Here is a 12,110-nt window from a genome sequence, read left to right as displayed (position 1 = left end):
AAAAAAACGTTTATATTTGATGGACACACTAACCAAAGAAATAAAAAAATAAGGTGTTTGCTGCTGTTTTTGTGAATGTAAGAAGATTGCAAATGAGAGGAGACCATTTAACCCACCATTTAACCCATCTAGCTCATTGGGTTAGAAAAGCCAGTTGATCTAAGGATAGATTATGGATCTTCTTTGTCCGATCATCTTGATGAGGTGTGTTGAATTTTTTTTGCTCTAATCAAGGACGGGACCTATGGGATGGACTGCAATGAGCACTGTGACTGCAGTCATGCTGATGGTTGCCATCCAGTCACAGGATACTGCCGCTGCCTTGCTGGGTGGACAGGTAACAATACTCCTCCCAAAAGCCATACTGTACATTTTATAGTACTGATCTGTGTCGTCCCCAAAACACCTGTCCCACTCAAATATTTCCTGCATTCATGTAGATCCTTTCTAGAGATTAATCATTTACTGTATATTACACATATTTGTTAAAGCAGAAGTACTCCAGAAGTTAAAAGTTAGCAAAAAGCGCCAAGAAAAATAAAAAACTCAATACATATTGTAGTGGTAGCACCTTAGGCATCAATTACAGCTGTGGGACCTTTTGGGTAAGTCATGCCAAGAGAGAAATGTTTTACTACTGTGGTCTTTAGAACAGGCTATGTATTGAGTGGTATATTTTTGGAACTCACATGTTCTTTGCGTTCAATGAATGATTTTCAAAGCTACCACTTTTCCCCACTGTAACTGATTAGAAGCATTTGACATCGGTGTACAAACATGATTTTCTTCCTTCCAAGAAAAATAATATTTTTTTTTCACTTAATGACGTTATTAAAGGAAATTCAGTAATACTCATACAGGCTTTGTTTCAAACCATATGTTGTAGTAAGAATCACAAATCAACTTTTAGTTATCTCAGAAGGGAACCTAATTATATAAATCTAATTTCTACACACAAAAGTATAAAACATTGCAAAATTCTATGAATACATGAATGGATAGCCCTCAAAATCCAGTTAAATTTTAATTTGATGATAGTTTAATGGTCAAAAGACTGAAACACTTTTTTGAATGGTCATAAAATTATGTGTAATTTGAACAAAAGCCTAACAAACAAGCAAATCATGTGTAATTTTTTATCCTATTTCCATTTTTGGTTCAAATGCTGATTGTGACTTAGGGTACTAGGCCTCCTTGCATAATGTGCTGGACTTTAAATGCATAGGCATTTCTTCAGAGCTGCTTAACTGGAGTTTATCATGACCATTGAGCCATTGCCTAGCAACTTGCAGAACCCATCAAAGAGCTCTTTGTCTGAGATCTTGGCAAAGCACTCCATCACAGTGCTCCTTATCAGCATGAAAACACCAAACAGCTGAGAAAAAGAAACTACCAATTTTTCATAGAGTGAAAAAAGATTTTATTGAATTACAGCTGATACGTCTGAGACATTTGCCACTTGTGTGGTTGACAAAGCTCCTCCTCTTTTCTTAAAATAAGCCAAACTAATGAGCATTCTAAACAGTTCCATTTCATTTTGCACTTGTCCTGATTTTCAGTCACAGCCAACATTAATCATTTAGTGGTAAAATGCAGAGACAATACATTCCAAGCTCTGAAATGGATGTTTATTGGCATTTCTTTTTTGAAAGAGAGACATTTAGTGGTTAGAGTTTAGAAGAAATGTTGTTTGCTGTGAAGTGACTGTTTTAGAGTGCCAAGTCTGTAAGCTGTACTTTTTTAACATCTTAAGTGTGTAAAAGTCTAATGAAGTTTCAGGACTGTTTATTTTGGCGGATTCTTTCCTCATTGAAGGACAAATAAGTTTCCTTTTAAGAATCTAATCTAATAATGTTTATAGTCAAATTTTATTATAATTCTTAGAATGATTTTAATATAGCACGTTTAACTCATATTTGAGTATACAATGGATATTCTGGAATATTGTAAAATTCCTCTCCTTACAAAATGTGCAATGTACTGTGCATCATACAGCTTGTAGTAAACTTCCCAAAAGGACAAAACTGTTAAAACCCCAAGGAGAGATGGTATCAAATCTTCAGCATAAATTTGCATGAATATTATTTCTTCTTATTTTGAAGTTTAATTTATTTACTTTTGATTAAATTTGGACTGGTGGCCGCTGACCGCAGTGAATGTATTCAGAATGTACTCTAAGACAGAGGAAAGCCTAGGGCTTACATATTATGAGATAACAAAATAAAATAATCCTGGAATAAAATTGAGAGTAGTGAAGTGGATATGGCTGACAAAATCTCAATAGTGAACCAGCACAACTTTCTACTCCGCATTTATGTCTCAGTGATTGATTTCTGTGAAAAGGGCAAACAGATGAAAAGCTCTGCTGACATTTGAAGTCTATGAAATATTTTTAATATAGCTATTTATATTAATGTCCAATTGTGTGCTTTGTAATGGCATTCAGATTTAAGACACTCACGTGAAAACATAATTTATGTCACAATAGACATAAAAACAAACTGACATAGACTGTCAGACATTCTAGATCAGAATATTAATATCAAGATCTGTGAGTGACTTATCCACTATCAGCATCTGACAACAGTGAAGCCTGGAGAGTGAAACAGTAATGAATTATAGCATTTAAAACAAATGCAACACATCATTATGCTCTTACTACAGTACTTGTCATTTTGTGCAATAAAGGGGTTCGTTTAGCTGGGTGATTGCTTCAACTCTCTCAATGTGTAACATAATTTACATCAATAATTCACAGGAATTCACTGTGACAGTGTGTGTGCGGAGGGACGCTGGGGGCCAAACTGTTCTCTCACCTGCAATTGTAAAAATGGAGCATCCTGCTCCCCTGATGAAGGCACGTGTGAGTGTGCACCAGGATACAGAGGAACCACGTGCCAGACGAGTGAGTGTCTCATATCTCTGTGTCTCTTTAAAGCGAGGTGTGTCTGAGTGGATCACAGCAGGTGACATGAAACAACATCAAGTGCAGCATTTTATTACCAAAGACATTTAACCCATGACGTTTATACTTTTTTTTTCTCTCGCTCTCTATTGGATCATGTTCCTAAACACATGATTGATAGCACTGTACTATCAATGTCAGGCATAGAAATCCCTATAGAAAACATCCGTCAAATTGCACTGTCATTTTTTTATTTTTTAAATTAAGGGCATTTAAAAACTGACAACAGGAGACACTTCTCTACCCAAAAGGTTGTGGGCATACAGAACAAAATAACGAGCCAAGCTAGTGGAGTAAATATTCTCGTTTCTTTCAATAAATGGCTGGATGACTTTCTTAGATAAATAAACTACTACTAAATGGGCTAATTAAACTGAATGACTTTCTCCCATTTCTAACCTTTCTTAACATTCTTATGTTCTGTGCTTAAGGCCATTATTTTTATGCAGGACTTAGTACACTTTAGGATATTTGTAAATATTCTAAAGAATATGTTAAAGTCTGAGTATTTACCTGCACATTTGAGCTTGCATTTGAATCTCGCATTTGTTCTTACAGTTTGTTCACCAGGCTTCTTTGGGCATCGCTGTAGCCAAATCTGCCCACAATGCGTGCACAGCAATGGACCCTGCCACCACATGACTGGACAGTGTGACTGCTTGTCCGGGTTCAAAGGAGCCCTCTGCAATGAAGGTTAGATTACTGCATTTTACCTTAGGCATTGAATTGTTTTATTCTGAAATAGAAATGATGGGGCAAAGCATTTGCTATTTGATAAATAGCAACATGTTATCAAATAGCTTGGGGGCATATTTCATGTGTACATATTGGCTATTGAAATAAGAAGTGTGTTCGGAAGCCGATATGTGCACTTGAAATCTGACTACAATGATTGTTTTCACAGATATTTTTGAAGCACAATTGTTCATGTTTTTTGCAGTATGTCCCAGTGGTAGATATGGAAAGAAGTGTGCAGAAATTTGCACCTGCACCAACAACGGGACCTGTAACCCCATTGATGGGTCCTGTCAGTGTTACCCGGGGTGGATTGGCAGTGACTGCTCTCAACGTAAGTCTTAATACTATCTGCACTTAGTTTGTGTACGCCTACAATAACTATAGGAAGATCCCTATAGGGAAACTAATACCGTATGCCCACATCTGAGTGTAACATGTCTCTGAATGGCTACATACAGTTAGGATCCTTAAAAATTACAATTTTGTGCAAAACAACGTTCTACTGAATGGACAAAAAAAGAATGTGATTGGCAATTAAATTTAATCTACATTCTAGCAAGTTAGAAAGTAGATAATACAAACTCCATGAAAATAACATCCCAAGAATTGAATCTAGGGCCGCAGTGCTGTGAAGCAACAATGCTTATCAATGCCACCTCAAAAGCAGAATTTAGTTGAATTTTCCTCATATATACTCAATTCAAATCTGGTTTATTACTGTACTGTCAGATGAGTCACCGAAGTTCAATTTGTAGATCTTCAGAAAAGCTTTGTCAAACTGAATGCTTCTTATCACACTATATTGCAAAACTCCAAATACAGAATATAATTTTGAGCCAGTGGAAAAGGGATTTGTACAGTACCTGATGCCCAGTAAGCTTGAAGGAGTGGTGAAACTCTTAGGTTCGTCTAAGTGTCCATTCTTCACCATTTGTTGGAGAATATTTCAATTTTCTGAATGTATTTTAGTATTTTTATTTTTAATATTGGACACAAAACTTCTTAATATTTAAAGCCAGTGTTTTGAGAATTAGTCTGATCATAATTGGTGTTTGTCTGCCATCTGCTGGTACTTTAGGTAGTCTTCTTATTTTTGTATTGAGTGTCCTTTAGAATGAGTCACAGTGGAACAAAGAATATAGTTTCGCCTGGAAATTTATTAACATGTTTGCAAGGCTTTTGTAATGTTTATTTTTATAATTTCCTGTACACCAGAAAGGATTGAAAATATTTTTTTATGGATAAAATATCAAGGAACAGTAATATTTGTGAACTGCATTGTCATGTAACTAACATTTACCAATGTGGACTGATATGACAGTTATTAAGAACATAGCAACATTTTTAAATGTGAGGGAACTTACTCTGTAGTCCTTTGTGTAGAAAAAGTGACTCCTCCTTAAAGTTTAAAATGCACTTCCACATAGTTTCAACATGTGTCCTCAGGTGTGTTTCATTGTGTGTTTCAAGTTGATTTAGTCAATCCCTTTAAGGATTTTGGACACTTTAATCTGGTCCCCTCATACTCTTCTCTGTTCAAGATTAAAAATGTTCAGTTCCTTGATTGACAAAGACTTTACCTCTATTAGGTGCTTTGACAAATTGAGTACGAATTCAGTCATTACCCATGTCTGTCTTTTCAGTTTTTGCTGCTGTAATTTCAATTGGTTTTTCCTAAGCCGTGTGAAGGAATTTGAAATCTCCCATGAAAATTACTACTTTACGTAAACATCTCTGATTTCATATAATGTCAAATTGCATTATAATTGATGTAATTGGTTTAAGTTTAGTGTTGAAGATTATCCAAGTTTTTTAAATAGGTTGTCCATTGTTTTTATAGCCTGTCCACCTGGACAGTGGGGGCCAAACTGTATTCACACTTGCAACTGCCATAATGGAGCTTTCTGCAGTGCCTATGATGGAGAATGCAAGTGTACACCTGGCTGGACTGGCCTCTACTGCACACAGCGTGAGTTCACATGAAATTCTTGCCTACAACCTTGGCTTTCACTCCAGTATATTTTCAGAAACTCCATCCGAATTGAAACCTACTGTATTGTTCATTTTTAGCTTTTGATGTTTTTTAATCAGCAAACAGTGTGAGTACAATAACTCAGTGATTGACATAAAACACAGACTAGACAGGAGAGTTAGAGGTTGCGTTCCAATGTACTGTTTGTATTTCATTTCCTGTGTGATTTAGCATACAGACACTTGGGACTAAGTCCCAAGTCCCAAGCAGGAATGATTCAGAGCTTTGTACAGTGCCCTTTAAAAAATTAACAGTGAAATGTATTTTTTATTTGGTTAATTTGGTAAATAATAAGATACTAGGCTATGCTTTGAAAATTAAAGTTAAATGTTAAAATTTGCCCCAAAAGTAATTTTTCTTTCCATAAAAGTAATCCGGTATAATACCATCAATACTATGTGTGTTTCTTCTTTTATATAAAATCTGATTCAGAACAATCTATTGTAATGCAATTCCCTTTGAAAAAGGTGGTAATGGCTATTTTTAATGATTGTTTGACTATTTGATGATTTTCTAGGCTATGGTATTTTGCAGGTTAAACATGATTGCTAATTAAAGTATATGTTTAATTATAGTGTCTGTTTAAAGAAATAAATGTAACGACATGTCTCTTAGGCTGCCCCCTGGGTTACTATGGGAAGGAATGTTCTCTGGTATGTCAGTGCCAGAACGGAGCAGACTGTGATCACATATCAGGACAGTGCACCTGCCGCACTGGGTTCATGGGCAAGCACTGTGAACAAAGTGAGTACAGAGGAGATCATAGCTATCAAAGTCTAGCAGTATGTGGTTAAAGTTCATTATTTACAAGTCTTCTTTAGTTTTCCTTCTGTTCATATATTACAAACAGGAGGCCAAGCTTTCCATCGAGTTAAGAATATGAAAGAGATATTAAAAAAATACAGAAATAAAATAAAAATAAAAGCCACAAGGGTGGCACTGGTGCATAGCGGTTAGTATTTCTGCCTTGCAGCGCTGGGGACTTGTTTTCAATTCCCAGAGTGCTAGCTGTGTGAAGTTTGTGCTGTATGTTCTCCCTGTGTTCATGTGGCTTTCCCCCCACAGTCCAAAGACACACTGTACTGGTAGGTTAATTGGCTTCTGGGAAAAATTGGCCCTGGTGTGGTTTTGTGCATGCTTGTGTACTGGTGTCCCATCCAGGGCGAATCCTGCCTTTCATCAGTTGTATGCTTGATTAGTATCCTCCACAACTTCGTATTGGATAAAGCAATTGGAAAATGGATGGATAGAAAGAAGCCACAATGCAGTGCTTAAAGGAAGCTAAATGATTAAACATTCCCTATGGAATGATTCTGTTTGACTGGATGTTATTGGTTTGAATCAAGGTTGTTTCTTTCAACGCTTGAAGCCAGGAGATCATGTTGAGAGTGCAGTAACAGAGTGTTGGTGGAAGCAGGTCTTGGCCAATCCACAGTTTTCTTATTGCTGGGCAAACGTCTATGGGAATATTTCACTGAGTAAACATAACAATATTGCCTATGTTCTTTATACCTTGATTCCTATTTCTAACAGAATGCCCCCCTGGGACCTATGGCTACGGTTGTAGGCAGGTGTGTGACTGCCTGAACAACTCTACCTGTGACCACATCACAGGAACCTGCTACTGCAGCCCAGGTTGGAAGGGAGCAAGATGTGACCAAGGTGTGATATTCCAGACATTGTGTCACCTAAATTAAATATGTAGTCTGCAGATAAATTGGAGGATGATATATTTTTATATATGAAATTACAAATGGTTCCTCTAACCCTTCACTTAATACTATAAATTTGGTATACAAGCTTGTTGAATGTCAGTGTGACAGACCCTGCAATCAAACAACATCTCGAGGGATCTGTACATAAACAAACATATGGTTAAGAAGTAAAGTTCAATAGGCTTTATTGCAGGCCTTTTCAGGACACACTAAAGAAACAATAATACCGTAGTTAGCCCAGAACACAACCTTATATAGCAAACAAAAAGTGTAATTGCAGTACATCTACAGTATGTGATCATGTGTATTTTTAAATCCTTTACCTGTTAACCAATAATTAAGTCAGTCACCTCTGGTGTGACTACTTACTGTACAAGTAATAACAATCCATATACTGGCCTCTAGTAGCGGGTAAATATACCACATTACTACAGCAAGATTAGAGAGAAGCTTTTATGTTTAACACATTTGCAACCTCTTTCAATTGGCCAGAGAAAAGGCAATTCCTGTTAATGAAACTGAAATTAGGCAAAATTAGTGACAGAACAATCAGAAGATCTTGTGCAAATAATTGTTGGGTGTGTTGCAGGTCTTATCATGTTGAAACTCCTCAACATCACCTTGCACAACAATAATTGGACTGCCAGAGAAAGTTAACTTTGGTTACAGAAGGAGTGAATGTGTTTTTTTAATTTATGAGTAAAGTTAAAATATAAGCTTCCTGATAGCTGACGCATTGTCCAGTGATGACAGGAGAGCAGTTTGTGCAGAACTGAGCTGCCAAAGAAAATCTGATTGGTGTAAGAAGAATGATGGTGTAGGATGAAATTAATGCTCCAGTCAATACATGATGTTTTTGCTATATACAAATTCACAAAATCATACAAACTATTTTAGTGATGGGATTGCACTTTTATTGCTACATCTTTTTAATAACATTTATTTTCAAAACAACTGCCAAACCTATAAAATCAAACCACAGAACTAGTCGTAGTCTGAGACTGTGCTGCATATACTGTACGTTTTGAAATAGTTATGAAATTCAGAAACTTTGTTTAGTCACAAACGTTGTGCAATCTAAATTGTAATGAATAAACACTATGTTGTATCATACCGTATACTGTACATTCATAGATTTTATTTGTTATATATACTGTATAGAAAAATATGGGATAAAAAAGCCTAATTATACATTTATATGTAAATATTTCCATTCATCTATGACAGTATGGGACTGTCCTGATGGTATTTACATTGTGTCCTCTGCCTTGACTTCCTTCCCCACAGCTGGCGTGATCATAGTGGGAAATCTGAACAGTCTGAGCCGCACCAGCACAGCTGTCTCTTCTGACTCCTACCAGATTGGTGCCATTGCTGGCATTGTCGTGCTGGTCCTCATCATCCTCTTCCTCCTGGCGCTGTTCATCATCTACAGGAAGAAGCAGAAGGGCAAGGAGACGGCCATGCCTGCCGTCACATACACTCCAGCCATGAGGGCAATGAACACAGACTACACCATCACAGGTATGGCAGCTAGCACTAGTGTTGGCCTCACTGGCATGTTCATATTGTACCCAGTAAGTAACCTACTCATTTCAGGTCAAACAGGCAATTTGTAATATCAGGACGATGTGTCTATATCTTGGAATACTTTGAAAGTTTACTGCTTTGGATATAATATAACAAGAAACAGAGCATGTGCTGTGGCTCAGATAACAGTAGTCATATACAGTGTTAGTGATTGTAGTACCTAAAAAATACAACTGAAAACTATGCTTGCTTCATCACTCAAATGAAATGCTTGACAAAAGAGAAGCAAGATAGACAGAAATGTGGGTGTCTAGAGAACTCTTTTAGTCTTTTCTACTATAATTTTATAGTAGTAATTTAGAACATTAGTTTAGTCATGTTTATTTTAAGTTTTATATTTTAGTTTCATTTTAGGAGCTTAAGAAAGTTTTTTATTGATGGCTTAAAACAGACTCAAATGACTTCCCATGGTACAGTATGTTGATTGAATTGTGATGCTGACTTTGGTCAATCTCTCCTAATTTGATTTACTTCTTTATGTGCTTTCAGAAACTCTTCCACAAGCCAATGGTGGTCATCCAAACAGCAATTACTTCTCTAATCCCAGTTACCACACACTGACCCAGTGCACCAGTCCACCACATGTCAACAATATGGAAAGGACAACACTGGGAAAAGTAGGTCAATTTCCATGGCAATCCCATGGTCTGAAATAAATTATGGAATACAACATTTGGCTTTTATCTTAACCTCTATGATTGGTTTATGTTCTGCCAACAGCAACCAAAGAATAATCAATTGTTTGTAAATCTGAAAAACGTGGATCACAGGAAGAGACCTCCATTGATGGACTACACTGGAACCTTGCCTGCAGACTGGAAGCAAGGCGGCTGTTTTAATGAGCTAGGTGAGGACTATTTTATTTGTAGTGAAATAAAGATGTACCATATCACATGTATATTCATTCACGGAAGGACTTGACTTAGTCTTTTTTGTGCTGTGATGTTTGGTTCAGGGTGGTACAGTGGCACAGTGGTTGGCATTGCTTCCTCATAGATTTGGGACCCTGGGTTGCTATCTGTGTGGAGTTTGTATGTTCTCCCCATGTTTGTGAGGCCTTCCTCCAGGTCCTGTGGTTTCCCCCACAGTACAAACACATACTGGTAGGTTAATTGGCTTCTGGAAAACAAAATGTTGTGAGTTTGTGCACGTCTCTGTTTGAGTCTGTCTCCCCTGAAATGGACTGGTGCAATAAAGATTCCTAAAAACCATGCAGGCATGCTGGCCTTCCAATACCACGATCAAAAACCCTTTTAAGTAATCTTCCCTCTACAGGGTCTAGTAAATTAGTTCACTTCAATAGCCTCATATTACCTAATTCTGTAAGCATTAATTTCAAAGCATGTGCAGTAGCTACAGTACATTTCAATAATGCATGTTACTTACATGTTTACCTTAAGCATTTCTGCTGTTTAGAGATTTAATGTCAGTTTATCATAAATCATACATAATTTGTTTTGTTTTATAACTTTTATAGGTGCTTTTGGAGTTGATAGGGGTTACATGGGGAAATCTCTTAAAGGTGAGAACTTTTTTTAAATAAATATAGTATTAGCCAATCATGTGAGAAGATAAAACTGTATAACCACAGTGCTCAACAAAATAGTTCAGTCCAGTGAATTTGAATAGAACTGAAAGAATGTTTTTGGATTGCGAGATTAAATTATCTCAATCAATAAATAAATCGTGCTAGTCCAGCAAAGCAATAACTTATTTTATTTTCAACTGTATATCACATATACAGTTTGTGATATATGTCAATGAATAACACATTTGAATCATTTTTCAAAAATAATCTAGTGTAAATGTGTGGATTCCACAAAGACTTGGAACATGTGCTTTGGTCATAGTCATGAATTTGTAATATAAAGTTTTGTTTTGCTCTATTAATGCTTTGTCTGAATTCTGTGTTTATATGAATATGAATCCAAACAATTATGAAACCATATTCTTATAGGTGTATTTTTCTTAGCTTTCATTTAAATTAAAAAGTAAGATCTGTTTGAAGACAAAGTATTTTTTGTAGCAAGACTTCTAAAAAATGAATTAGATACCTATACTTCTGTGTAAAAAATGTCCTGAATGTATAGTTGAACAGTTTTAAAACTTTGTTTTTCTGTTTAAATGAACCATAAGAGGTTCCATTCATTGTGAGGATATGAATTTTGAAGGTTACTGAATGCTGTCAAATCTGTTGAGAGAAGAAGCCCATCTCTGCCTCCTGAGCTTTCTGACCTTTTATTTTGTCTTGACTTCCTCTTAGATCTTGTGAAGGGCTCAGTGTATCATTCAAGCTCCTGCTCTCTGAACAGCTCAGAAAACCCCTATGCTACAATAAAGGACCCCCCCCTGCTGATGCCAAAGAACACGGAATGTGGCTATGTGGAGATGAAGTCTCCTGCTCGCAGAGACCCGCCTTATGCAGAAATTGCAAACTCTGCTTCTACGAACAAGAATGTCTACGAAGTTGGTAAGTCTTGATTTACAGTATACTGTGATCCTTAAAATAATGTTAGGATTTCACATTTAAAGCATCTGTTTTGTATAAGAGACACTCTGTGTTTAAAAACATCAACAAGTTAATGAAAAAAACATTGTTTACCCCCAAAATGTGTCCAGTAAGACAGCCTTGGCTTTGTAAAACTATTGGCCAAAATATTTCATCCTGAATTCCAAAGTAGAGATGTTTGTATTGTAAGAGGTCAATAATTTCAGGAAACAGTAGGGAATGATTGCCATCCTTAGTCACCTGACTAACTGGTGAAAGACAGTTGTCGGGGGACAGTTAAAATCCAAAAAACAGGAGCAATATATGCAATAAAGCAACTAACTCATGAGCCTTTGGATTTTTGTTTTGATTTTTTTGGTACTTTGAAATCAGAGAATTTGTTGTTTGTTCTTTTGCACATTGGTGAACAATTGAGCAGTTCAGTTGTCTTTTTAGAGATGATAAAAAAGTGTAGTTAAGGCTCAAAGAAGAGCTAAGGTTTTGTTTTGTGTTTGTTTCCCTCACTGTAGAGTAAGAGCAATGTTTGTTTTTATTGCCTTATGGCTGTTTCCCCAAGACTCA

General features: G+C 36.4%; 1 protein-coding gene across 1 annotated transcript in view; it reads left to right on the top strand.

Moving 5' to 3' along the window:
• Positions 1-12,110, top strand: part of megf10 (multiple EGF-like-domains 10) — a 97,384-nt gene that overhangs the window by 79,970 nt on the left and 5,304 nt on the right. Inside the window, exons 13-24 of the mRNA XM_015368634.2 lie at positions 235-337; positions 2,759-2,905; positions 3,524-3,658; positions 3,906-4,034; positions 5,544-5,672; positions 6,351-6,479; positions 7,269-7,397; positions 8,738-8,974; positions 9,530-9,657; positions 9,761-9,887; positions 10,518-10,562; positions 11,304-11,510. Of these exons, the coding sequence (XP_015224120.2) occupies positions 235-337; positions 2,759-2,905; positions 3,524-3,658; positions 3,906-4,034; positions 5,544-5,672; positions 6,351-6,479; positions 7,269-7,397; positions 8,738-8,974; positions 9,530-9,657; positions 9,761-9,887; positions 10,518-10,562; positions 11,304-11,510 (1,645 nt within the window). The remainder of the gene's footprint in view (positions 1-234; positions 338-2,758; positions 2,906-3,523; positions 3,659-3,905; positions 4,035-5,543; positions 5,673-6,350; positions 6,480-7,268; positions 7,398-8,737; positions 8,975-9,529; positions 9,658-9,760; positions 9,888-10,517; positions 10,563-11,303; positions 11,511-12,110) is intronic.

The sequence above is a fragment of the Lepisosteus oculatus genome, chromosome 3, assembly GCF_040954835.1.
Source record: "Lepisosteus oculatus isolate fLepOcu1 chromosome 3, fLepOcu1.hap2, whole genome shotgun sequence".
In the NCBI taxonomy this organism is placed as follows: domain Eukaryota; kingdom Metazoa; phylum Chordata; class Actinopteri; order Semionotiformes; family Lepisosteidae; genus Lepisosteus; species Lepisosteus oculatus.
The sequence above is the reverse complement of the archived record's forward strand: the minus strand, read 5'-3'. Positions and strand labels throughout refer to the sequence as shown.